Source organism: Colletotrichum fioriniae (genome assembly GCF_027942845.1).
Source record: "Colletotrichum fioriniae strain IMI 355084 chromosome Unknown scaffold_2, whole genome shotgun sequence".
In the NCBI taxonomy this organism is placed as follows: Eukaryota; Fungi; Ascomycota; class Sordariomycetes; order Glomerellales; family Glomerellaceae; genus Colletotrichum; species Colletotrichum fioriniae.
In genome coordinates this window covers 3433002-3459821 of record NW_027076838.1, presented here as the reverse complement: position 1 = coordinate 3459821, position 26820 = coordinate 3433002, and the positions used below count along the sequence as shown (strand labels likewise).

At 54.2% G+C, this 26820-nt stretch overlaps 7 protein-coding genes across 7 annotated transcripts; 3 read left to right on the top strand and 4 right to left on the bottom strand.

Moving 5' to 3' along the window:
• Window positions 1-1870: 1870 nt before the first annotated feature.
• Window positions 1871-4892, top strand: N0V96_002742 (uncharacterized protein; the record flags this gene model as incomplete). The annotated part of the gene is made up of 4 exons (XM_053187210.2): window positions 1871-2068; window positions 2177-2681; window positions 2737-3478; window positions 3530-4892. The coding sequence occupies 4 exons, from the start codon at window positions 1871-1873 to the stop codon at window positions 4890-4892; spliced, it is 2808 nt and encodes a 935-aa protein (XP_053054714.2).
• Window positions 4893-5735: 843 nt separating this feature from the next.
• N0V96_002741 (uncharacterized protein) lies at window positions 5736-7513 on the bottom strand (the record flags this gene model as incomplete). Its single annotated transcript, XM_053187211.1, has 4 exons — window positions 5736-6610; window positions 6723-6783; window positions 6842-7029; window positions 7084-7513. The coding sequence occupies 4 exons, from the start codon at window positions 7511-7513 to the stop codon at window positions 5736-5738; spliced, it is 1554 nt and encodes a 517-aa protein (XP_053054715.1).
• Window positions 7514-12324: 4811 nt separating this feature from the next.
• SFH1 (Chromatin structure remodeling complex protein sfh1) lies at window positions 12325-14120 on the bottom strand (the record flags this gene model as incomplete). The annotated part of the gene is made up of 2 exons (XM_053187212.1): window positions 12325-12420; window positions 12474-14120. The coding sequence occupies 2 exons, from the start codon at window positions 14118-14120 to the stop codon at window positions 12325-12327; spliced, it is 1743 nt and encodes a 580-aa protein (XP_053054716.1).
• Window positions 14121-15327: 1207 nt separating this feature from the next.
• Window positions 15328-17691, top strand: N0V96_002739 (uncharacterized protein; the record flags this gene model as incomplete). The annotated part of the gene is made up of 1 exon (XM_053187213.1): window positions 15328-17691. The coding sequence occupies one exon, from the start codon at window positions 15328-15330 to the stop codon at window positions 17689-17691; it is 2364 nt and encodes a 787-aa protein (XP_053054717.1).
• Window positions 17692-19408: 1717 nt separating this feature from the next.
• N0V96_002738 (uncharacterized protein) lies at window positions 19409-20399 on the top strand (the record flags this gene model as incomplete). The annotated part of the gene is made up of 3 exons (XM_065756612.1): window positions 19409-19817; window positions 19867-19984; window positions 20048-20399. The coding sequence occupies 3 exons, from the start codon at window positions 19409-19411 to the stop codon at window positions 20397-20399; spliced, it is 879 nt and encodes a 292-aa protein (XP_065614981.1).
• Window positions 20400-21019: 620 nt separating this feature from the next.
• Window positions 21020-23267, bottom strand: N0V96_002737 (uncharacterized protein; the record flags this gene model as incomplete). Its single annotated transcript, XM_065756611.1, has 5 exons — window positions 21020-21658; window positions 21726-22579; window positions 22649-22809; window positions 22866-22930; window positions 22992-23267. 5 exons carry the CDS (start codon window positions 23265-23267, stop codon window positions 21020-21022), a joined length of 1995 nt encoding a protein of 664 aa, XP_065614980.1.
• Window positions 23268-24154: 887 nt separating this feature from the next.
• Window positions 24155-26052, bottom strand: N0V96_002736 (uncharacterized protein; the record flags this gene model as incomplete). The annotated part of the gene is made up of 4 exons (XM_053187216.1): window positions 24155-24360; window positions 24425-25286; window positions 25339-25551; window positions 25606-26052. The coding sequence occupies 4 exons, from the start codon at window positions 26050-26052 to the stop codon at window positions 24155-24157; spliced, it is 1728 nt and encodes a 575-aa protein (XP_053054720.1).
• Window positions 26053-26820: the final 768 nt, after the last annotated feature.

The window sequence follows — 26820 nt, the reverse complement described above, 5'->3', positions numbered from 1 at the left end:
CGCATGTTCCGTGCTATTGCTGCCCGCCTTCATACCTTGCCCTCCTGCTCACCCACTCGGTTTGAGCCTGTTCAAACTTCGCGGACCCCAAACTCGTTAACCCACGGCTCGAAACCAGGTAGGGCTGGCTTTCAGACGAGGAGGCATTTGTCCCGTCTGCCGGATTTATTGGCCATTGTATGGATCTGTGTATCCACGGCCATGGATGATGCCGCCATGAGTCCATGACTACCTTACTCTGTACGGATACCTGTACCTGTGCATATCTAATGGGCCCAATGAAGCAGGTCTACCCTTTGGCTGTCCACTTCCAATATCCAGTCAGTGCCATTTCGCACCAGTATCTGGCCAGTATTCTCTAGTCTGTATGTACTATGTAGTATCCACGGCCCACGGGACATTATTGTCTGAAGTCAGTACTCCGTAAGGTAGTCCGTACTCCGTATCCACGGTATGGATTATGGATCCCTTCATCCTGGATCCCGCCCACCTACCGCGCCCACCTCCATTGCGACTGTGACGAGTCTTTGGAGGCTTCATCCCGTTATCTAATGTTCCCTTCTCTGTCACTTGTATCCCTTCCTGTCACTCATAAAAGTGTCGTGATGAAGCACGGGAATGGAGATGATGTTACTGTGCAAGGTATCTCAAGAAAGGAACGGGAGTGTCAGGTCGTCCAGTCTTAACGAAGCTCTGCTAAGGTCCCCACTGCAATGGTTCTGAAACGCCCCTACCGACACTTGGTACCCGCGAACCTTGACCGTCGCCCTGGCCGATTCTTCTGATTAGCGAATGAACAGCCGAGACCTTGCGAGTGGGTAGCGAGGGTAGGTAGCGTCCTTTCGACATTCAGGTCGTGCCTTCCTCGCATCTGGGCTGTCGTCCAGCTCCCGCCTCAGCACGTCTCCCTCCCACCTCACTCTACAAGTAAGGTACTGTAGTGTATACCTCGGTAGTACATCCCACTTCGCCTCATCGCGCCCTGGTCTGCGCCTAGTCTTCATGTACCTTTTCCTCTCTTTCCAGGATCTCTCCTCTCTCCCTCCCTCCCCCGGCGCCCTCCTGCCCTGCTCTGCTGGACCACCGCCCATGCCCTTTGAACATTGCTCACAGGTACCGAGCACGACAGCAAACCGAAGTACCTTGCCGTGCCTTACTACGCCAACAGCTACCCTCTCCTCGTCGTACCTTAACGTACGGGATACGGAATACTCCATACCTACCTACCTAGGTTCCTACCCAAATAGTACCCAGCAATAGGTGACTGACCACCACGCATTGCGGAATTGCGGGCGGACAATCAACTGGACGGCACTCCAGGGCAGTTCTCTCCTCCCGGTCTCTCTGCCCTGTATCACTTTGTCACCTTTTTCGGCGCAGCAGCCAGCAGCAAACAGCGGTACCTTCAATTGTGGACCTTGTCGTCTCTTCACGCCCGCTGCCCGTCTCCCGTCTCCTCTTGGACCTATTCGACCATTCCCAGCCCGGCGTACAAACATAGCCTACACAACCGCCGAGTCCACCACACACGCGACTGGCGAGACAAGAGGACCCTCTGTCTTCACGATACCCTCGACCTACTATCGCATCCCTCGTCAGCCGAACCATGAGACATTCTGCCCGCCCTTGCGCTCCACCGATCCCTTCGCCCACGTACGCCTCCGCCCCGTAAACGACGCCCACTCCATCGTGTGAACAACTCTCAACGACGACTACATACTACCTTACCCGCCCTCGCCGGCTCCCTGCAAGCTTTCTTAACCAGGCAAAGGCAAATCATCGTCTGTACCATAAGGCGCGTTTGTGATCTCCTCGCTTAGATACACAAAGGTCGACTGGGCGAATAGCCTCAGTCTCTATATCCCGGCCCATGGACATCTACCGTCATGGCCTGGGCAACATGATGCCACGAAACCCGCCCTACCATCACCACCCGCCTCCTAACGCTCCTCCCCAACTCTACCCGGGCCCTTCCCGCGCTCCTCCTACCAGTCGCGAAGATCCAGAGAGTGACGGGCCCTCCAATCGTATTGCCCACACTCTGACGGCTTGCTGCCGCTGCCGCCAGGTATGTCGGAGCCTTTCCCCGTAAACCCGGCGCCTCTTCGTGGGCTTTCGACAAGTGAAGATGCAGATGGCCTTTCGTAGACCACGGCTGACTTGTTTAATTCTGTAGCGTAAAACAAGATGCGACCCTACTCTACCCCGTTGTCTCCCGTGCGAACGCGCCGGCTCGGTTTGCGAATACTATGATACTACCAAGGGAAAGAAGATCAACCGTAATTATGTCATTAAGCTGCAAGAAAAGGTGCGCGCCCTTGAGGCCGAGCTACGCCAGTACACCGACGACGACAGCGAGTTCTCCCATCTCGACGAGGATATTGTGCGGCCCGGCGGCCTGGTTCGCCTGAATGATACCGACGAGACTCCCCGCTACCTGGGTCCGAGTAGCGGCATCGCGATGACACGCTTGCTGGTTCAGGGCGCAAAGCTCTTTACCGACTCGAAGCGAATCTCCGAGTTGATTCCCGAAGTTCGAGCGCGGAGGATGACGCGCATGCAGTCCATCGTCATGACGAGGGATCGAAAAAAGAGTTATCCCATGATCAGCGCTCACCCTGCCCAGAGCCTGCCGACTAGGCCTATCGCCAATAAGCTCGTGGATGTCTTTTGCCAACGATGCAAGTGCCCCTCTTCCTCGTTCTCGGCTTAGTCCTCGACTGACTTTGTGAACAGCCCAAGTATTTTGGCCAACGTTGCACGAGAAAATGTTCTTGGACGACCTAGAGGCAGTGTATGCCGGTGACCAAGATCCCTACAAAAACCTCATCGTCCGCATGGTATTTGCAATCTCGCTGCAAAAGATGGATCCTCAGTATGCCGGTCTGGCCGACAGCTACTATTTGGCTGCCATGGAACACTTTGAGCAAGTGTCCCGGCCAAAGGATCTCAAGTCTCTACAGAGTTTGGCGCTCATCGGCCAATACTCCCTTTTGACCCCCACAAGAACCGCCGTATACTACATGGTTGGCATGGCCACGCGGGTTTGTCAGGCAGAAGGCTTGACTGATGAGAAGACCATTGGCGCCGGGAATCTCCTGGACCCCTTGACCCTGGATATGCGCCGCCGTCTTGCCTACATCATCACTTCTATGGAAGCTGGCCTAGCACACAGCATGGGCCGACCCAACGGATTCTCCAAGGCTGACGACCGGATGGATGTGGAGCCATTTGCGACTGTGGACGACGAGTATATCACGGCCGACGGCATTGGCCAGGGGCCTCCAAGCGAGAACAAGCTGGTGGCTTTGCATTTCTTTAAAATGCGCATGGAGCAGGCCGAGATCAGGAGAGTGCTCTACGAGAAGAAGCGCGAAGAGCCCAGGGATGAAAGCCACCCCTGGTTCGCAAAGATGGAGAGAGACATTCAGAACTGGATCGATTCTTCACCTCAGAATCCGGCTTGGTGCAGGCCATGGTGTGTACTGATTCCCTCCATTACGAGACTTTTCTAACCAATTGTCTGTAGGTTCACTGGACGTTACCACCAAATGCGGATTTTCCTCTACCGGCCATCCCCGCAAGTACCCAAACCATCTCCACGAGCTGCGGGCATCTGTTTCGAAGGGGCATCATACATCATCAACTTGTCGAAGCAGCAGATGGAAAAGGCAGCAGTCGATATTACTTGGGTGTTCCTCCTCAACCTCTACATGTCTCTCAACACACTGCTCTGGACGGTCTCGTATCCCGAGATACGACAGGCCCACCCCCGTGATGAGGTGGAAGAGTTGAGTGATCAGACGTTGGATATTCTGGAGCGATGCACTGAGCGCTGGCCGGGGACTGCTCAAGCTGTGCAGCTCTATTCCATCTTTGCCAAGGCATGTCTCCAGAGCTATGAGGCCAGAGATACCCCTATCCTGCAAGCGTCGAGTACTTTTACGACGCCTCCTTCTCTCTTTGATGGCAACTCTCCTCAAGGCTCAGAGGTCTCGGCATCAACAGCGCCAGGTGGTGGACCGACATTCAAGGTTAACCCACCGCACAACCCACCACAGTTTGGCTTTGTTTTCGATGCTACCCCTGAGTCGATGAACACATACCAATGGGATCCCAACTTCCCCCCTCACCCAACGTTCCGTTCCAACTCGATCTGGGGCAACTCATCTGGCGATGCTAATCCCAACATGAATCCGGGCGGTCGCCGCTTCTCTGCCTACCCTCCTGAGTCTCCACTGGAAGACTCTACACCGCCGGCGACGACCACACCCGGTTATAATTCATCCTCATCACCTCCTAGCACCATCAACAACGCCATGCCCACACCTCCAGACTCGTTCAACAGCGGCCCTGTAGGTACGCCATCAAGCTCGACCATCTCACCACCCCCGATGGGAACTCCGGCCATGTCACAATCCTCGCCACTTGTTCTTCAGCACGGAACACCAACCATGGTTCAGCACAGCACGAACATGTCGCCGCCTCCGCCGCCTGTTCCTGGAAGTAGAGGACCTGGTGGATTTGGTGCACCACCGACATCGAATCCCGGTGCGCCACAACGCCCGCTGCCGAATTATAATCCAACAACGGACTGGTTTAATCCGCCGCCTCCGTTTATCAATCCCGACGCCTTCAGCTCGATGAGCAACAGTTTCTTTGGCGACTCGTTGCAGGTCAATGGCTTTAACTCACAAAACCCCGGCTTGGGGCTTGACCAGTTCGGCGGTCCGTTCAATTGGTCACAAGAGCGACAAGGTAGTCTGAGCCAGCAACAGCAAGTGGAGCTATTGAATGTCCTGGAGAATGAGGGCATGAGCGATATCGATGCCATTCTCAACATGGGCATGAACAACCCGAGCCCCGCCGCGAGCGTCTGGCCACAAGCATGATTTAGTCCGTAGGAATCTGGAAAAGGGGGAGAGCAAATAGCAGTGTGTTTGTTTTGGGTATTGGCGTGTGTGTATTATATACCGTATACCAAGGAGTCACGGGCGGCGGGAGGTTTTGAATTGATTTTGCGGACAGCGGTTGCAGCGATGCGCCTCCGCATGGTAGGTATAGTGGACAGTCATGGATCATGATTTAACAATAGAAAGGCGTAAAACTCGTCGTCACATTTTGATATACAACTGCTAACGCGTGCTGTAATCGGCGATTTTGATGTTGAATGAAGTTGAGACGAGTGATTGGATCGAGACAAATCCCCGTTGCCAGATCAGCATACTTTTCATGCCCTTTTGTACTACTATGGACTCCTTGACTTGGATGAATGTGGCACCGAAGATGACTGTATAACTCATGGCTATGGAAAAATTCCTGCGACAAATTATAGGAGCTAGGACTTGGAGCTGGTCTTTACTATATATGTAACATCTAGGGAGTCGTGTTGAATGTAAAGGGGCTCGGTCAATTTCGAAGCACCTCAAGAACCGATTTTTAGTAAGCGAATGATTTGATTTATATACTGATACACCAGGCGTGAGAAGCACGCCCGGTGTGTGAGAAAATGGTTGAGAATATGTACATGAAATGTGTGTTCTTCGTTTCGACAAATTCCAAGAGAAATGCAGACAATGCGAAACAGAGGGGACGCTTTCATCGAGTTCCGTACCCTCCTTTTTATCCCTTTCACATATGCTTCCCTTTATAACCCCTTTGTATCCCAATCTTTCAACTCGTCACTGGCAAGAGGCTACCGCAAAGGGTGTCGGTCCGCTTCTTCAAGAGCCCATCTAGAGACATTGGCTGTACCACTGGTTGACGACGGTGCAAGTGCTGCCAGAAACGCAAGCAGTAGCTCCAGTCCACCCTTGGCCACCACATTGGCCGTACTTGGCGACGGTACCGGTAGCGGGCGCGGTAGACGACGTACGGACCGACGTAGTAATGGTGCTGGGGCGGGCCGAGGTGGTAGTGGTACCGGTTCCGGGGTTAACGACGGAGCCCGAGGCGAAGGTGGAGTTGATGGGGCCGAACTTGATGTTGGAGAACTTGACGTTGGAGTTGGGGACGCTGGCCTCGATGTCGGCGGGGACGCCAGAGGTAGTCGGGCACGAGCCGCGCTCGGCGCCGGGCTTGCCTGCGCCGTCGACGGGGTAGGTTGAGTCCAACCAGAGCATGTTGGCGTAGTGGTCGTCCCAGAGCGACAAGACGAGGACCATGGGCGCGGCGACGGCCTCGGACATCTTGGCGAAGCCGCCCTTTGCCTTGAAGACGTCGGTGTCGCCAAAGGCGAGCTTCTGCTTGGTGCAGAAGTCGGTGGTGAGGGAGTTACCCGGGTTCGAGGCGATGGTGGACTCGGAGTTGGGGACGACCTTGCCGTTTTGGACGTAGAAGCGCTTGATCTCGGACAAGACGCCGTCGGAGCCCTTGATGAACTGGGTGACGATGGAGAGCTTCTGGGTGGTGTCGAGGGTGAAGCCGGAGCCGGGACCGTAGAAGAGCTTGTTGCCCTGGCGGTAGGAGTTGAAGTCGCATCCATCGGGGTCGCAGTCGCCGGCGTAGCGGTCGGTGGAGTAAGTTCCGCCGCAGGCGTTGCCTGTGCAGGAGTGGTAGGCGCTGTTTTGGCAGGGGTGAGGGGTGTAGGCCGTGGAGATCTTGTTGGCCTCTGTGAGGGTTGTTAGTTATTTGTTCATGTTGATGTGTAGTAAAGGGGTGGTGAAAAGGGGGTAGAAAGGGAGAAGACTTGCCCCAGATATCCATCTCAGCGCAGCAAGCACCGAGGTTACCGACACCACCGTTGGCGTCGTTGCTGGAGGGGTTCCAGCCGTCGACATTGGCCTAGAAGTTTAATGTGAGCTTTTGATATATGAGTTTGAAAGTAGGAGTTGTGACTTACAACACCGTTGATGAACTTGACATCGCGGGGGCACTGCGAGTCGCAGTATCCGGTACCGTACTTGGCACCAGCCTTGTTGGTAGAGAACTTAGACAGACCACCGTCGAGGTCCATGGAGACGAAGTAAAGAGCGCCGTTCAAGCCGCAGCCAATGTTGGAAACATCGACATCAAAGGTGAACTCGTTGCCTGGTCAAAGTCAGTCTTCGAACATCAAGATCAAGACCATAGGGGTTAAGTCACCTAAGAGTGTGAAGGCTTGATATTTCGATTCGCTCTCCATGAGGTAAACACGGCTACCAATGTTCTTTCCATAGGCGTGCGTAGTCACGAACTTGAGGTTAAGCTCGTTGCCGCTGGCGGTGATGCCGTAGGTGCCCGGGTAGTCCGCGCCGTCAACACAGCACTTTGTCGCACAGGCCGCGCCCTGCCCGCTAGCGCAGAGGGTGTCGTTCCACGTGTTGCCCGTGTAGCAGTTTGTCGAGCCCTCGACGGTGTGCGCCCATCGCCAGTTAGAGTCGAGGACGACGGAGCCGGCGACGTTGGTGCAGGTGCCGCCAGCGGCGCACTTTTGCCAGGTGAGGGACGGGTGGGTCTCGGCTTGGGAGGTGCAGACTTGCTGGGCGCGGGCGGCGGCCGCGAGGGCAAGGAGGGCGGCGAATTTGGTCTGCATTGTGAATGCTTGGACTGTGGTGGTGTTGAGGGAGGGAAGGGTGATTGAGATGAGGATGAGAGGGATGGGGAATGGGATTTCTGGATGAGGAGATCCGTTAGACTTATATAGAAGCTTCTCAACAGTCTTCGACGATACTTTGCCATCGAATTTCGAGTCTTTCGCCTCTTCTGCAGCCGCGTTCCACTCTTCAAGCTTGGTTCGATGTGACATCCAACCCCATGATCGACTAGTCTAGCGACGAGAGGAAGCGAAGATCCGAAGGAGCTCACGGCATCCGGGCCGCAAACGATCTGGAACCCAAGGTACCAGCTGGACTTGAAGTGACCATGATCGAGGGGTCCACCTACACCCATTGACTTAGACTCGGCAGCCTGGGTGGAATGGAGCATCGAAGGAGAGGGGTAGCGCGTGTAAGTGCCAGGAACCACGATGCGTCGTCGTCAACCCAAAGTTTATGCTTTGCTTGCCCAAATAGGCAATTGGAGAAACTGCACCGCATTTCTTTGATTTTGGGGTAAGCCGCAAGGTACAGACACTGACTAGCCGAGTGGGTGGCCAGAGAGTATGCCGGCCAACACATGAGCAACACCCTTTCCTATCACATCTACCTTCATTATTCTTCCCCTGCTAAGCTTCTGAGAATATATTACTAACGGAATAGTTAGAGAGCAAAGAACTGAAAGCATAGTAGTAATAATAAGAATGCTCATAGTAGTAGGAATAGAGACTAAGGATGTATGAGCGTCGAACCATTCTGCCACCCTCTTGCCAGCACAAGGTATGTTGACCCCATACCCGTGGGCTTACAGGTTCTCGCCCTCAGTCCCGAGCCAGGGAGAGAAATGACACGATGTCACATCCGGCCATGCGGCTGGTCACACACTCACACATCCCGTTCTCACTACGGAGAACCGGGTCGCACAGAAAACGAGTGCCATGTGTGTGTGTGAGAGGAGGTGAGTTGAGGTGGTGGTAAGTTTCTCGTCCCAATTTGGACTTGTCCCCGCGGCTTTCCTCATTGGAGCACTTTTCTTACCCCTGCGCATAGCACGGAGGCCTTGCGCCGAGTACTACGCGCCTCGAATCGTCACAAAAGAGAGAAAAAATAGAAGGCTTTTTTGACAGAGTGGGAGGCCGGTATCGTGGGATGGCATAACCTGAATCATCTCGCATGAGGAAGAAGGAAAAAATTGTGCATCCCTCGTGATCATGATGGCTCCCCGAAGATCCCGAAAGACTTGGTCCGTTGTTAGTCTAATTCCACCCAAGTTCCCCTGAGTGAAGTCTCACTCTCACTCACACATGTTTTTCACACTACCATGGGAGCTATTTACCTTACCTTAAGGATGCGGCTTCAAGACCCCTTCTAGTGATTCGACTGATAAGAGAATTAGAGATACGCGAAGTGTTCTTTTAGGCATCTCGCTCCCCGCAATTTGCAGGGATCGCCCGCCTCCAGGCTCCCCGACTTTTGTGTTTGCACATCATGAGCGGGAAGAGAGAACCTTCTCCCCGCATAACGCTATTAGCCATTCCGGCACTGACTGCCACGCGCCCGCTCTTGTTCCTTGCTTGTGCGGAGAGAGAGTGAGAACGCCACATTTTTCATTCTTTGGGACGCCGGCAAGGGTCGAATCTCCGTGGTATTCAGACATGTCGTTGACGAGAATTCGTCGTTGAACATTGACGTCGTCAAGCTCTTTCGACAAGCGAAGCGGCTCTGTTCTGCCAATATGCTGGGCCCCAGCTTGGCTCTCTAAACTTTACGTACTTGATTAATTGATCAACGCTTTCAATCAATGACAATTAATGCCTACCAGACCGATGGGTTCAGAAACAAATTGGTGCGAGATTCAATGGAGCCCTGATTCAATTTGGAGGCGGGAGGTGCTGTCCCATATTGCATGCGTTAAGAGCAGGGCCTGCCACCACACCACTTGTGACTGGTCACGTTGCCTCTCTGCAGGTGTGTGTGTGTGTGTACATGTATGTTTGTGTGTGTATGTGGCTGAAGAGACTGCGGTATTGCGGTACTGCGGTACGGATATTATGGGAAATCCTTTTCTTGGTCTTCATCACGGTGCGATGTTACTCAATGACAATCCCGGTTCCGACGTTGAGCGAGGAAGAAACCCTCGCGAAGCCAAGATTCTACCGCCGAGAGACGGAACGGCCCCACGTCGCAACTTGCCAAGAGGGCTTTTGAATTTACCCGTGATGACCAGAGAACTAGAGTTCCTGGGCGAGCAAGAAGCCAAAAAGCTTGAGAAGCTTGAGCTCAGCCTCCAAAATGTAGCAGTAACAATCCGTGGCAAAGGTCCAAAGCGTTCACCGAATTAGGTGGTGATCAGCATTGGTAGCCGCGACAAATTCAACGACGTCCTTTAAAAGACCATCTCGCTCTGATCGTCTAGGACCTCGCTGACAATGGCTACACAAGCGAGGAGGCTTTGGTAGCCGAAGGACATCCGCCCCTGGAGCATGGATTTCCGAAAGGCCTCAAGCGAAGATAGATCTGAGGGATCTTCGCTGCGTCGTATGGAGATGGCTGCGAGAAGTCAGGTACTGATGAGCTGTTTTCCCCTTTGCGTACATCCGAATCGAGACCATTCCGGTGTCTAGTAGCATGCTTAGGTAGTCATGCTGTCTTGTGGAGCATCACTTGCAGCTATCGGGACATGAGCAGCTTCGAAGCCGAAGCAATGAGCCTCGTGGGGTCCCATTAGCTATTCCTGGAAGTCCCACGACAACTTGACGAGGAGCTACTGCGGCTGCTGAGCCGACTAGCTGGGCTGTTCGGCAACAAAGGGAACGAAAGCCGTGAGCGCTTGTAGGAGGTGCCTTATCGTAGGCACACACAGACTACACACACACACAATCCATCGTGAGGTTGCAATGCATAGGTGAAATGAACTACCCTCCTAGATCTCGGGCCCGTCTTCCTGGACTTTCATGTGGTCGTCCTGAAAGCTCAGGAACATGAAACCCTTCCCCTTCGCAGTTCGCACCCGTCATCGTCAGCACCAGCCGGGCCGCCGCAATATAGGACAGCTTCGAAATGAAGCCGGAAATGAGCGGGATGCGACAGAGACCCTTCCCTCGCGTAAACGACAGATCGGTGGGTAGCTGGTGTGGCTGGCAATATCGCAGTTCGCCTCCTTTGAGGGAGTGAGACGGGATGAACGTCGTCAACATCCGATGAACGCAAACGCATCTCATCTGATGAGGGTGAGAGAAGCGCAGGCAGGTTCCGCTTATCGCCAACGAGTCAAATCGTGTCCGAACATATCCAACGGAACCTAGAACCACCGCGAATGTCGGGCGGTGCCCAGCACATCGACGCGCAAAGCTGACTCTGGTTTCCCTCTTTCAGCGATGAGAGCCGGGCGCGAGCTTGGTATCGAGCGCCTTCGGACGCAGCTCAAGCTACGCGGATCGCAACTCAATGGGTCGACAAAGCATCAACCTCAAGTCAGCCCCCATCGGCTGGCCAGCCGTCCTTCTCAAAGAGTCCTCTTTCCAAGCTGCCTGCGGAATCTCATCCCATGGTGGAGATGGCGGAGTCACTTGACCATGCGCAGAGTCCTCCCCTTCGGCATAGGCGCAGAAGCGAGCAGCCACTTTCCCCCACTACCACCACCACTACACGCTCGTCCCAGATCTGTGATACGCGCAGATATGAAAGTGACGGGCAGGGCGAGGCGATGCCGCCTCACAGGCCAGCCTGGAAGTCAGGTACCGCCCGGAGAAATCCCAGTGACTCGTCCCCAACTCGGCATACGAGGGTCGAGAGGAGGGCTGTTTAGCCAGTCGGTTTCTCCACGTAGTACCCAAGTTTTGGAGCAGAGGTAGGACACACGGTAAGGAATAGACGGGAAGAGAAGAAGAACAAGAGCCCAACTCTAACTCTACCTTACCTACCTTACCCCATCGAAAGGGTTTACCCGGTGACATGACATGCCAACAAGGGGAAAGCGTCAAGATTTTCTGTGGGAAAAATTGTGGAGGCTGACGGTCGAGGAGCTCCGTGGTTTTTCTCGTCCCGATTCGGCATCTCTGGTCTTTCCTTTGCCACGACGTCGCACTCGCTGGCCGTTGGGCAGGGAAACATGTGGCCTGGCGCTGGCCGCGGGTATTCGCCGTATTATACTTTCTTGAGCATTTCGGAAATGAGTTCGGAATAACGGACGGTTGTCGGGAAGATGAGTGACCTTCACGTGTTTCTTTTGAGATGAAGAATGAAAGCTAGAGGGGTGTTTGAGAGATGAGAAGATCGAAGTGGTCGAAGTGAGTGAGGGGACTGTGTAAGCTGTCTCTCATACAGTAAACTGCACACAGTACGCTTAATCCAGTTTCGAGTTGCGCCTCTACTCACGATGTCATCTCACCGTAGGTTATTGCGAAATGCTGGCCCATAGAATGCTTGTCTGTGTGTATATTGGATCTCTACACATAGTCTACAATACTTCCCCCTACGACAAAGGGACACCTCGACCGTAATTAGCCCGAAAACAACTGGAATATCGCGCAACCCTGCTCGCAGCCGGACTCCTTTGACTGCCCTGCCCAGTAGGCCAGGGCCAGATTATCCCCAGTAAAACGCCTGCCTGCCAGAACCGCCGCCTGCGCATCATGTACACAAAGAACTGGTCCACAGCGCACAGTTCTCCTCCTACATCATCCGATGCGTCCTTCACACCGGATCATGTCTCTCTTTCTCTTTCTCCCTCCCGTTTTCGCCCTGCTTTCTAGATGGTACCGACGTCGCCGCCCATGAAATGACAAGTGAGGAGCTCCATGTTGTTCTCTCACGCCGTTCGGATGACCGTAAGATGCATATTCTTGGTTTGGCGCGGCAGCTTACCATCCCGCTCGTACAGCAATCCACAGTTCTGGCATAGTGACTATTTCTTCCGTTAGCCCACACATCGTCTTCATTGCCAAATTGGTGACTTACCCGTGGCCCTGCAGGTCCAGGTCTCACCGCCCACACACTCGAGCCCCAGAGACAGCAGTGCCAGCATCTCCACGATAAGCGCTCCGTGTCCGTCAAGCCGCTGCCTGCACCATATCCGGATCCCACGTCTGGCGTTCCGCGTCCGCCAGGGGTTCCAGATCGGCCTATCGGGCTCAGGCTGCGGAAGCGACGCTTCTTCTTGGACCGCTCGCCTCTGCCCATACGTTCTTCTTCCGGAGCTTCCACTACATTGCCGAATCCAGAGAATGGCACACCGCCCACCAGGCCAGTAGTTGAGCTGAAGCGAGCAGTCTCGCGGCGGAGTCTGCGAATTTGCCGTTCTCTGTCGCCTTCTCGCTTCTCCATCTCTTCCTTGCTGAGGATCTCGACCTTGGGCTCCCAGGGATCGGCTAGGCTCTCCGGATCGTAACGCCATCCGGCATCAGCTCCAGCCGTGGCATCGTTGGGGAACTCGCGTACTCCGTTCCAGCCCATCACCAATCCACCCGCTTCACACGCCTCTTTCTTAAGGCGCAATACTGCTTCGTAAATGGAATGCGTGACGGCAGGAACCCACTCGCCCGTTAATCCAAGGTCTTGACATGTTTGGCTGGCAAAGGCCTCCGGCATGCCTGGGGGGTGCAGCAGAGACCACTCAAACTTGTCGGTATACAATGCTGACTGGAGGTTGATGTTGAGAGTGACAATACATCGGTAGGCGTCGTCGTGGTCATACTCGTCCGAGTCAACAGGAATAGGGCTTGCGTGGGCTGTAACATCTGGTGCTGATGTCGCGTCCTTGAACCGGGATGGCGTTCCGATGCCGCCGTTCAGCATTGGAGTGTCGGAGCGGCTGATTACAGCGGCAGGAGTGGGCGTCTCGTCCTGGTTGATCATTGAGTTCGGCTTGGTGGCGTCGTTGATTCCAGAGTTCTGCGACTGCGCGTGAAACAAGGGATGCAGGGCAACGCCGGCATACTCCTCAAGCTGGGTCCGAATCTGCCTGGCAATGTCGAGCATCAGGTTGTGACGGTTCGGCAAGTCGAGGTCTTGCACGTATGTTTGCGCGAATTGTTCAGTCGTAATGACCGTCTCGTGGAGGTTCCAGAGGAAGGTATCGCGAAGCCGGTAGGGCGGCGTCATTTCTTGTGCTCGGTATTGCGGGAGTGATGTGTCGACGGTGTGAGGCGCCGAGGGAAAGGCGACCTGGGGCAAGAAGGACGGAATATCGAGTTCGATTCGGATGGGGATCAAGGTCAAAGGCAGATCTGCTTGCGCCGAATTCTGCTGGTCATTCCGCACCTGGCGTCCCTTGCCAAACCAGTCTCTCCAAATACCCTGTACTTCGACCGGCTCGTCCGTGTCCTTTCCAGCCTTGTCCAGCAGATCCTGGCTGATTGCCGAATCGTCCACTCTTCTCAGGCTGCGCAGGCCAGTAGGGCGACGACGGCCGCTGTCCTCGTCATCGTCAATTTCATCGTAGCCGTCTTCTGCGTAGTTGATGATGGTCGTGCCGCGCTTTGTCACCCGGGAGTTAGTCGTGGCCGGAGCGCTGGCAACGTTCGGGGTCAGGAGAGAGTTGTTGTAGGCGCGGATTCGAGGCGCATAGGTAGACAGGAACGCCTGGGGCTTCGGTCGGGCGTCCATGGTGGGAGACTATGAGACCCAATGGGTCATGGCAGGTTGTCGCAAGACGATGGGCGGCGGAGAAGTGGCCGGGGACACTTCGAGGGAGAGACGAGACGAGACTGCGCGGATCGGGGCAATCGTTGAGCACGCGCAAACACGAATTGGCGTTTCGTGTAACTCTGGCGATTGACGTTGCGTGCGTGTGGAGCTATATCGCCGGATGCCTCGTTGCGCGCCGATGGAACTATTCGTGGTGTTGAGGCTGGAAGGGGAGCGCTGCACCGATTATGAGATGTGGATCGCGTTGGAAATGCATTGGAGAGCAATAGGGCGCGTCAGAAAAATCAGGTCGGCGTTTCCCGACCCAGGCCCAGCTCCAAAGGGGTTTAGCACGAGAGCCCCACATTGGGACCAGGAGGCTCACCGAGGTCACCGAGATCTCTCGGTCAGGTACACCGAGCTACCAAAGTTCACCGTCAACTCAAAGACAAGGAATTGTAAAATAGGCAGCTGTTCTCGCAAAGAAGCACTTTCAGGATGTCTTTTTCGGTTCTTAATCAAGGTGATTGTGCCTTTTCCAATGGAACGATGTCTTTGTGCAATCGTCACAAGGCGACACAGTCCAATTGTTGCAACTCGCTGGAACCCGCGCACGGTGAATTAGGAGTGCTGGAAACTACATCATGCTATTCGATAAATATCACAGACAATTCCTCATCAAGAGCAATATTTTTCATGATAGATGTAAATACCCACGGACTTCTGGACAACAGCAGAATAAAGAGAATAATAACACAACACCCGAAAACTCGAGACTATCCCTAAAACACAAACTTACGGGAAGAAGATCAGGAAACTGAAGAAAATGGACAGGATCCAGCAACCCAGTGGCAGCCATCAGTTGAAGGTCCGATTTGAGCTTCAATTTCTCGTTCAAGGCCCCGATAAGGAGGCATCGTCACTGGCGGCATGTCGGTCCCCAAACGCCAGCATCGTTGACCGTATAATCAACGCAGGTGTGATCGAAGAAGAACGGCAAGACCTAGCCCTCATTATTGCAAATTGCCTCCACCATATAGACCTGCCTACCGCAATTGACACCACAGATGATGCTGGAAATCATCAAGGCTCTGACCTAGGTGCCTGGAATATCTCGTTGGACGAGCAAGAGCTCAACTTACACGGGTCCCCAAGATGGCATCTCGCCAGTATTCGTTCTCCGCCGATGCCCATGACCCCACAGACATCGGCTATAATCATTTCAATATGTTCCGCTCTTAAAGCCTTGAAGAATCTCACCATCGCCTTAAACGAGATTCCCCGCCTTCGCGTTGAAGTCAAGCCCAACGAGCGTGACTTCACCCTCCCAGAGGTCCGTCGTATCCTCACCTTTCTCTGGTCCGCTTCACCTCGTCTGAACCAGCTGCATGCTCTATACTGCGGACCAGGCTCACTCGTTGCTCCAGGTCTCGAATTTGCACGTATTTTCAGCACCGATTTGCACGCCTTCCTTTCTGATGCCGAATGGCGCGGTAAGCCCACCGAAGCCTTCTTCACCCGTGGTCTACCAATTGCTAACAAGGTCAACATGCTCGAACCACCCTCCATCCGCGGGTCAGACATAGAAAACGAAGCAATTATCCGAGTCAACACCACCGAAAGCTTCAAAGATATCATGCATGGCACCGAGATCCATGTCAGGGACTGGGAAGGTCAACCCGGTATCTTCCCTGGCGCCTACGACTTCTCTAGGCTCATCGAAAAAGACCCTATGAAGAGAACCATAGGATTTTCGCAGCATGCCGGCACGCTGGACTCCGCCGCCATCGAGAACTGGATCAAGGTATGCCACGGCATTGTCAACTTTTGCCTGAACGAAACTGAGGACCGAATAGAACGTTTGCTTGAACGGTTGAAACAGCCCAATTCTGCGTTTGAATTCTCTGGTTCGTACACAACAACTCAATTTCTTGAAGATATTGACCTCCATGAACAAGCAGCATACTATGAACTTCTGAACCGGACCCCGTTCGTTCCGGAACTTGACACTCACCGCCTCCGCAAACCCGCCATCAACCTCGAAGACGACGGAGACTTGTCCCCGTACACCTTCGGCATCGAACTTGAGTTCCTCGTTCCTTTCACCAACACCAAACATACTGGCAAAGACACCAAAGACCAGCGCTGGGTCTACGACCATTTCACTCCATATGTCATCCCAAGTCCGAGCAGGCCCACTACGCAGAATGAGCGCGACGAGCTGGCTGATCTGATGGATAAATACCTCGGTACGCAACCCAAAGACGAGCGCGGCCAGGCTCACGACGAATCAGCAAAACATCTAGAAACCATACTCTGCGACGCAGGCCACTTTAGCGCCACGTTCGACACTATCTTTGGCCTCCAAGGTAAGTTTGAGGGCAAGGTCTCTATGCCCGGAATTCAATCTGTCGCAGACGTCGCGGGATGTCACCTTCACTTCTTCGAAGATGTCCTTGCAGAGTTCCAGTGCTGGTATATCGAGAGAGATCCCAGCCTTTCGGATTGGGCTTCTGGTGAAAATGGATACGCCGGGCACATCGGGATAGAAATGTCCAGTCCCGTGATGCGTGACTCGCCCAAAGATTTCGGCAAGATAGTCGACGTGCTGAGGATTCTCCGTGGCGGGCTGAGGCCGATGCTGGACATCAGCTGTGGTCTCCACGTTCACGTAGGTAGCGTTCGCGGCTTTTCTCTCCGCAGCTTGAAGCGCATCGCCACATTGATTATGGTTGCTGACCCAATTTTATACACCCTCGTTCATCCGTCGAGACAGTGGAATCCCATGACGGAGCCTCTCCATCTCGAAGCGACTGTCGCAAAGGCCGAGGATTTGCCCGACTACACCGCAGCGTTTGCATTCGAGGACGCAGATGACAAGTCGGAAAGTAACCCCCTCCAGGTGGTCATGACCAAGGTGCTCTTGGATTTAGAGGCCAACGTCCCCATGAACGACTTGCCCCGGAAGCTGCGGGGTCAACTGGCCAAGATCTGGGCTACGGATAGTCTTGCCAGCCTTCTAGGCCAGCTCGCCCCGTTCCGTGGATGCAAGGGCGGTACCGCCTTTGGCGCGCTCAAGTGGGATTTTACGAAGCCGAGCAACGACCCGCGAGTGAGGGGAACCATCGAGTTCAGAATGCTCGAGGGCACGCTTGATCCGGTGCTCATCACCCACTGGACTAAGCTGCTTCTCAGGATTGTGGAAAGAGGGGACGCTGCGACCACGAAGGAGTACTTTCAGGTACTTTCTACCCTTGCTGAGGGGCGTGAAAGTGCGAAGGAGAATCTTGCTGCGTTGTTGGGTTCACTTGGCCTTGAGAAGCACCTGCCGTTCTGGAGCAAGGTCTTGGAGAAGAATCAAGCTTTGGACGTCGAACTAGAAGAAAACGATTATGGGAGGAAGATCATGCCTGAGGATTGGGAGTTGCCCATATATCGAGACACGGAAGGCAATAGGCAGGAGTTCGAACGCAGCTGGTATGAGCGGAACGTCATCAGACTCCCAGAGCTTGACGAGGATATTTGGGACAGGATCATAGATATTCTTTGAATTGATAGAATCTTGAGGATAGATGCCACCTGTTAGCAACATGGAGTGTTTTTTCAAAGACGGACGTGTCCATATGCCACGTCTTCCGTACCTATGCCTGGCCTCCTCAGAGAGCTAGACTAACCGTAGAGATCCCGCTGCCACGAGCAAACATTTTAGACAGACTGCCATACCACATAGTTTGCTTCCACCAATATAATTGGAAAGCAGCATGCTGTTTCAAATGCTCTTCTATGTAAGGAGTCAATTGGTTGCTCAACATGGCCACCAAATTCCTCGAACAACCATACTCAAACCGCCCACTACCCTACAACGGCTTTAATGCTATACCTTACTTCCAACTGCTGAAATCAAATTGTCCCTTACGTAACCGCTCCTTCTTGCTCAGGAAGAGGCGATTCACTTTAGGCAACAAAGGCAGGGCCGTGCGGTTGTGGATTACACTGTGAGCCTAGCCCACACCGCCCGAGGAAGAAGGAGCGTACGGGCAGGCTGATGAGCCCACATCAACAATGCGTGCAGAATAGTTGTGATTCGACTTTGCAATCGCGAGATATCATTATTGAACGTCATCTGGGACATGTTTTACAAGAGCCAAAAAGAGTCGGCGGTTGGGTGGTGTTGTGGTTGTAGGGAGCGCCCAGGGATGTAAGCCACTGTGCCTAAGGCAAGGGCTCATCACCACAGCTCATGACAGCTCTCACAAAATGGCACCCTGGAGTCTCCCAGGACTGCTGCATGATTGATATGTTGCACAGGCATGAAAAACTGCACGTTTGTGCGGGGTGTCTTTGTCGCTGACCACGTCTGGGGATCACCTTGAGTACATACGCAGTGCAACCATGCTCCTGCCCCCAAAGCTTGGCCTCACTAAGTTTCCACTCTTCCCAGATAGATTCCACTGAATTCGAATCACGTGCTTTCACTTCTATGATATCCAGGAGTTGTCAAGGGAGGAAGGAACGTTCTTGCAGCTCAGATACCTGCCAAGCAGCAGTCGAGATCATGGCCTTCGGCCCCCTCCGGTCTGGTCTCTCATTTTCAGCTGTCGTGCTTCGGGGAAGATTCCGAGATGGCTTGTCATGTTGCTTCATCTAGATTGCATTACGGTCAGGTCAGCTCTACATCATTGGTCTCTCCATGTTGTGTCGCCCCCCCAGTCCTTCATGTGTGCCCCAGGGAAGATGTGCTAGTTTCCCCTGAAAGACTCTGGCTCCTGCGTTCAAGTCTTTTGGTATCACCACCATCGTGAGAATCTCGGAATCTCTACCTGCCATCTTTGCCTGTCGCCATTGGAATCACTCTGGATGGGAAGGACAAACCTGTTGGAAGTATGGCTGCGATCCTGACACCAACTCGATTCTTTCCGAATTGCTCTTGCCGCTGGAATACTTTGAAATTGACTTCCAGACGAGAAACTTGCTCAATGGAAGGTACGGGACTTGGGGCTCCTTCCTCTACTTCTTGAGCCCTCCATCCTGAGCCCTTATATAAACCCGCCCTCTCTCCCACCCATCACTCTCTCTTGTTCTTCCTCCCACACACGCACACTTCAATTTCTCTTCTTCTTTGATACCCAACTTCAAAGACTGTGTCTTTCTTTTCCACTTCAACCTTCCAATCCACCACTGTCTCTTTCAGGCTTCTCATTCACTTTAATCCACACACACTTCACTCTCCATCTTCCCACACACACACTACACACACAACAGTCAACATGATCAGCATCAAGACTGTCGTTACCGGCATTGCTTTCGGCCTCACTGCCGTCGGTATGGTCCACGCTGGTGCCACCATTGCCAGTGGTGACGAGAACCGCGCGCTCTCCATGATCAACACTGCTCGTTCCGAGGCAGGCGCCCCTCCCATTCTTTGGGACAACAACCTCAAGGAGGACGCCGACACCTGGGCCCTTCTGCTCGCCAGACAGGGCTACATTGGCCGTGCTCCTGCTCATCAGCGCGATGGTGCTGGCGAGGTTGTCGCCTACTTCAGTTCTTTGTCCGAGGACAGCGTGCAGGTCACCAACCCTCTGGTGTCCGCTGTCAAGCTCTGGCTTAGCTTCAAGGACATGAACAACTTCCAGACCACTGTCGAGGACTACTACGAGACCCTCAGCACCACTGGTATGTCTTCGCCTCGTCTACTGACTTTCTTGTCTGACCTTTCCTGCAGAACAGCTCCTCTCTGATAAGGCTACTCACATCGGTTGCTCTACCCGCCTGGGCAAGAAGGGCCGCGCTGTCAACCCCCTCACTTCCTTCACGGTCTGCCGTGTCTACAAGGATGTCGAGTAAGTTAACCCTTCTTTCTTCTTCTTCTTCTTCCACCATCCTCTCGTAGATGCTAACACTAGCATGTTCCAGGCCCCCGCTGTCATGGCTCGCCAGGATCTCAGCTCTGGCCCCTTCCAGGGCGACATCACCTTCTTCAATCCTGGTCTTGGCGCCTGTGGCTGGACCGACAACGACGACTCCATGATTGTTGCCATCTCTCACATCAAGATGGGCTCCCAGTCCAACGGCAACCCGCTCTGTGGCAAGACCGTCCGCATTCAAGCCGAGGGCAAGTCTGTCGACGTCAAGGTGACTGACAAGTGCATGGGATGTGCTGTCAACGACATTGACGTCAGCCCTGCCGTGTTAAAGGCCCTCCTAGGCGACCTTGGCCGCGGCCGCGTTGGTGGTGTGACTTGGACTCTTGTCTAGGTCTACCTTTCTATTCAACAACATTTCTCATGGCCCAACATGGATTGGGATTTCTGAAGGCACATTGACTTTCACCAGGACTGCATTTCTTGGGGGAAATGAGGACATGGCATAGTTATACCGTCAAGGGACGAGTAACTTAGTCTAGATATCTCCGCAATGCAGCAAAGAATCATTCGCACTTGTTGGTTCATAGTGATGCCTGTATTTGGTTTCTTCTCTTGTGGCCACCTACCACGTTGCTTGCTGGTGTCTCCTCACAAGGCTATTCAACTACTATCAGTCGTTGCTTTCCGTTCTTTCGCCGACGAGAATTGTGAGACTTGTGAAAGTTTCCTTGAACAGTAGCTGCCCAGCGTCGCTGAATGCCCGAAGCACCCCACGAGATGTGGGGAGTGACCATCATCAGCCGCTTCATCGTCATGAATCGTGGGCATTCATTTCATCTATATACATCTTTGGCCAAACTTATCTCCAGCCAAATCCCCCATCATGATGCGTATAGACACTCGTCCGTCTACCAATTACCAAGAAAGCCGCCCAAGTAGACATGCAAAAAGCAAACAAGCCGCCCATCATCAAGGATCATAACTAGGCGTACACTATACTCAAACCACACACTACACGGCAACAGTATTCCGTTGCCGGATACTCTGCGACCTCAAAAACGAAATCTGACCTCTCCGCACAGTCATATCCCCACGCGGGGACCTCATGTCGTCCTTGTCCTGCGACATACTCGGCGACAGCTCAAGCGTATTACTCCCATACAAATCGTTCGCCGACGGCGCAGGCCGCTCATCCCGCCTCACAGACAAGTAAAAGAAATCCCACCAGAAAGAATGCTCCAAATCTCTCGGCTTCCCATCAGCAGTCCAGTACCGCTCCTCCGACAACTCCCTCGACAGGTGCCTCCGGAAATACCGGTCCTGGCTGACCCACCACGCGCGCCAGGCGACGAGGATACCGATCGTCAAGGGTATGACGGTGGCCCAGTAGACCCAGAAGAGGTGACTCAGCACGGGGATCGGGTCCTTTGGGTTCGTGGAGGTGCCGCCTCCGTTGTCGCTGCTGTCTGCGTCTTCGCCCGAGGCTTGCCAGTCGAACATGGACATGCCGAAGAGGGTGCCGAGGAACTCGCCGGGGAGGAAGACTGCTGTTATTACGGCGAGGGCTTTCATTGAGGAGGAGTCGCGGGAGGAGGCGACGGCCATGCGGGCGTTGAGGACGTTATCTTCTTGGGCCATTTTACTGTAGATCTGGGTAATATTAGCTCTGCCGAAGGGGGGATTCATCTCGTAGGAAATAGTGACGATGGTAACTCACGATATCAATCTGGGCGCGACATCGGGCCTCCGACATGCGTCGATCTGTCTCGAGACCCATACACATCCGCTGCAACCCCTCAAGATACTGCCGAATCTCATGCCAATGGTTCCCCAGCGGATCAGCCAGCGGATCAGGCGCCTTGGGCAGCGACCTCCTCCTCGTACTCGCAGACGACCTCGACGGCGGGCCCGTAGGCGGCTCGTCAGGCTGGACCTGCTGGTCCTGCTCATCCCTCTGATCGGCGTCCGTCTGTCTTACGTGGAAATCGTCCAGCCGGATCTTGAGTTCCCCCGTCGACATGCGCTCCGCGAGCTCGTCGCCGGCCTGCAGCATCAGCTTCACGACCCTTTCCATCCACCGCACGGTATCGAGCAGCTTGATAGACTCTTTGAGCACGTCGTGCGCACTCTTCATCAGGTTCGCCATGCTCATCGGCCCCGCAATCTGCGGCGTCTTCTCGTTGTGCGAGGCCGCGGCCGTGGACGAGGCGAAAGTTAAGCGGCGCATGAGCTTCGAGCGCTTCTCACGCTCCATTTCGAAAGCTTCGAAGCCGGCGATGGAGCTGACTTGCCACTCAAGGGCTTTGACGTGGTTGATGTTCTCCATGACGGCCTCTTCGGTACGCATGAATTGGACTTGGAGGAGGACGACGGGGGTGATGAAGGGGTGGGCCCAGTGGGCGCGGCAGGCCTCGAGGCGCTGGTCGTATTCGTCTAGGTTCTCGAGGGAGTGCTGGCGTGGGTGGTAGGATTGGCGGACGAGGACGGAGGAGGTGCGGTTGCGGACGTCGTAGGTTAGGGACATGAAGTCGTAGGGCGTTCTTGGGTTTTTGGAGAAGGAGAGGATGAGGCCTGCCAGGTGTTAGTTGAAGTACATTGCAAGTGAGGGTGAGGAAGATGGTTGCTGGCATGAATACTCACTCAGTTTGGAGCGGTCGAGGGACCAGAAGCGGGATTCGTTTGTGACGCGGCGGGAGTACTGGAGGGTGGCGGGGTGTAGGTCCATTGCGTCGAGGTCTCTTGGGGTCATGGTGATGCCGTCTTCTCGGCGGTCAAAGGATTTGTTGCGGCGGAAGCAGATGCTGTTGCTGTTAGTCTCTGTCTGAGATGAAATACTCAATAAGGTGGGTGAACTCACACTCGTCGAACCCGTCCATCTAGAACCAACTCTGGATGCCGCACTGGCTCTTGTGTGAATACACCCTGCCATGCCGTTAGTTTCTTGAATACTAGTCTCAATTGGATCATATAGGGGAAGACTCACATTATGGTCCACAGAGTACCCATGACGAAAAGCTAGATCAAGCGTGTGGTGACCAGGTACCTCTTCCTTGTGCTGCAGCTGGAAACTGATATCCTCGTCGTCCTCTAGTCCCGTCTTGGCGCCCGAGGGGATGCCATTGTCCTTTTTGAAGACAACGTACTCGTCGTACTCGACCTTGGAGATGGCGTTGTCGTCCGAGACGAGGATGTCGTCGCGCAAGGCGAGGGTGTCGAAGCGGAACAGATCGGACGAGTCGAGGCCTTGGTAGCGGGCCATCAGGGCGTTTTGGGGATGGTGGTGAGCTGGGTGGTGTTTGACATGGCCAGGTCGTGATGCGTGAGTGAGTTGTCGTCAATTGGTGAGTGAGCCTTCAATTGATGGTGAGTGAGGCTTATTCTGTTAGGTGAATGAGGTGAGAGTCGGTGAGAGTGAGAGTGAAAAAGCGAAGTGAGTGAGATAATCATCCGCATCACCCCCCCTGGTCATTCTCTCACTCATTGATGAGGAACATGTTTTTTTTCTTCTCTCTCTTTCCGTCGGCCAGGTTGCCTTGCCGATCTTGGCGGTTGGTCGCAGGTCGCAGGCGGGTGGTTGGTGATTTTGGTGGGCCTCAATCGCGGGGGCGTTGAAGGATCGCTGCTCCGGGTGCTGTAGCCCCAGTGCCTCACCATCAGCGGCGACCCTTCAACGGCCGCCCATCGCTAATGTCGCCCAAAGTGTCGTGATTGTTGCCCCCCGTGGCCCCCTTGTCCAGTGACATGCCGGCGCTGCACCTCGCTAAAGTTTGCCTCGCCTCAGCCACCACTCAACCCCCCCCAGGGCCTCATTATGGGTCTTGGCGGGCGTTCTTGGCGGGTCTGCTGCCCGGGGTCTCGCTGTAGTCGCTGCCGGGTACCATTTTCTGGTCTGGACTCTTGCGCCGTTTGTTACCCCAAACCAAACTGCTGCGTCATTTCTCCTTCAGCTTCAAAGTAACCTTCTTCATTTCAGTTTCAAAATCATCGAATAAACACATTGAGTTTCGTTTGATCAAGATTCCCTTTGGCTAAGTAATCTAGAACAGTCGATTAGCGTCTCCCGAAACCATGGAACGGCAGCTCGGCACGGCCCAACCACCGAATAGCTTCACCCCCCCGGCCAGTTCCTCCACCCATCGGACCCTGTCACCGCCGATTCTCATCACCACCGGCGCCGATATCCGTCTTCTTCTCCACCGGCTCCTCTACCGGCCCCTGTGCTTCTTCGGGCGAGGTCGGCTGAGCTTTCGGCGCGTCTTTGCGAAGCTTGAATCCGCCGCTCCATCCGATCCAGCTCTTCTCCCGTGGACCCTTGAGCATGGTGATGATCAACGACAATCCAATGAATCCAACTATAAATCGTTAGCAAAGCCATCCGTTACCGTAGCAATGAGACGGCTCGAGGGGATCACATACTGGAGGTGCCCGCGCTGTACTTCCACCCGCCCTGCGCATACAACCTATTCCCCACCGCCGTACCTGTCAACTGCCCGCAGAACACGCATACCATGTACGCCGTGTTCACCCGGTTCCTCGCCTTGGGGTTAATGGTGTAAATCGCAGTCCGGTTGGCAGTCTGTGCAGTCTGAATCCCCATATCGATGCAAATCGCCTGGATCACGGGTCCAGCAACGGTAAAGGTACCCGTGAAAGCACCAATGATACACCCGATGAGGATGACCGTCTGCCCGAGCACAGAGGATAGCCACGGCACATATCGATCCATGATGAGACGCCCATACACCGGCCCACCACAAATCGCGGCGATACCAATCAGCGAGAACAAGCCGATCGTGATGGAGGGGTACTCATACGGCGGCGAAGCCAACAGAAACGTCAACGTCGTCCAAAAGGACGTAAAGATGGAACTAATGAAGAACCCAATCAGACACGCCTGTACCAGTATCGGCTCCGTAAACAACATCGTCACAATAGTCCACAGCGCTCTAAAGTAATTCAGCCCGTCCGGGTTTGTCGACGGGTAATCCGGCACGAAGAAGAATAGCAGGACGAGCAGCAAGTTCTGCGCCCCGAAAGAGAACCAGTAGATGTTGCGCCAGGAGGTATAGTTCGCCACGATTCCCGAGAGCAGCCGCGCGATGAGCATGCCGAGCATGAGGCCTGATGTCGTGATGGATAGGGAGCTTGCTTTGCGTTCGGGGGGTGCCATGTCTGCTACGAGCGGGAGCATGAGTTGTGGTGTTACTGTTGTAGCGCCGACGATGAAGGATAGGCCTAGGAAGGCTTGGAAGGAGTTTGTTAGGCAGAGACCGAGCCACTGGGAGGACGTTAGGATGTGGTTTGCGAAAGGTGTTGGTGGGTTTACTTACTAGCATTGCTGTCACCCAGATGAGGCCTAGGATGAATGGTCGTCGGCGTAGCATGTCGCCCAACGGGCAGATGAAGAGTAAGCCTGCTGCATACCCGGCTTGCATCAGCGTCGCGACCGATGATGCCCTCTCGAAGCTGACGTTGAATGTCTCTGCGATCCTGTTGAGGACCGGCTGGTTGTAGTACAGGTTGGCGACGGTGAACGTCGCAGCCTACGTTGTTCAGCATCTCATTCCATCATGTGTGTATGACTGAAGGTGACTTACAACCGCGAACAAAAAGTTGAGCCCGAGCGTGAATTGCGGAGGATTCTTGGGATCATATCGTAACTTCCTCGGCGTCCACGTAAGAAATCCCACCGTCGCGCCAATAAATCCCTTGCGACCACCTTTCTCGTCGCCATCTCGATGCGACTCGCAGTCTGAATTCGAAGGCGACGGCGACGGTGACCTCGTCTCATTTCCACCGCCCGTGAATACTCGCTTCTCATCGTCGTCTCCTGCAAAGCCGCCATCCTGGGTAGAGTTCGGGGCTGAATTGCGTATTACCTCCTGCGGCATGGAAGCTTCTTTTCCTTCTGCGGCAGCCACCACCGCTTCGTCGGGCCCTGCCGTTGCGCCTGCGCCTGCGCCTGTGGGCGTTGAGCCCATGTCCTTGTTGCTGGCGTCCGTGTCACCTCTGCTGCGTTCAGCAGAGTTTCGCTTCTCCAACATTGGTGCCCCTCTGGAGCTATTGACTCTCCAAATGCAATGCGCTCCGATGAACTTTCTTTCTTCTTCAAGTTGAAGTAGGTATGCGACACAGTAACGAAGTCAACAGTCTCCAGAGATTGTTTATCCGCTTGTTCGCGAAACACTCTTAGCGTGCGGGAGTCCGTTGGGGCTAGTTGATTAGAAATGATGAAGTCATTGCGTAGAGTTGACAATCTTCAAGAGTCGTTGTTGCTCTTTGCTCTTCAGAAAGTCCCACTAAACCTTCTGTATCCTCATTCACCGAGCGCAAAGTCAAATCGAGGTAGTTGTAAACTCCATGTTCTTCCCAACGGCGCATTCAAGCAAGAGAAAAAGTCCGTCGGCAAACATGCTAAACAGCTCGGAACTTCGTCTATGACGCGCGACTCATGGAGCGCTTAAAGCATTTACCGAGACTCGACTCCGGGGGATTGTCGCGGAGATAAGCGCTCCATTCGATGGCGCGAGACTGGGGCGGTGTCCTATCATCGTTGGCCTCAAGCTACTAAGACTCAACTAAGCTTATTCGGCCGGCACCGACTCGGCGTGGGGGGTTGCTACTGGGTGGGACGGCTTCAGTACCGGGAACTATTCCGATTTCCGGCTCTTTGAGACATGCGCCGGGGCCGTTGGGAGTGTGATTTTGATAGAGGTCGCCTGGCATAGGGCAGAAGGTGTGCGGTGGTCTTGGGGGAGTGGTGGGTGATGTGGTTCTCCGCTCGCACTTTGCAGAAGAGGAAAATTTACAAT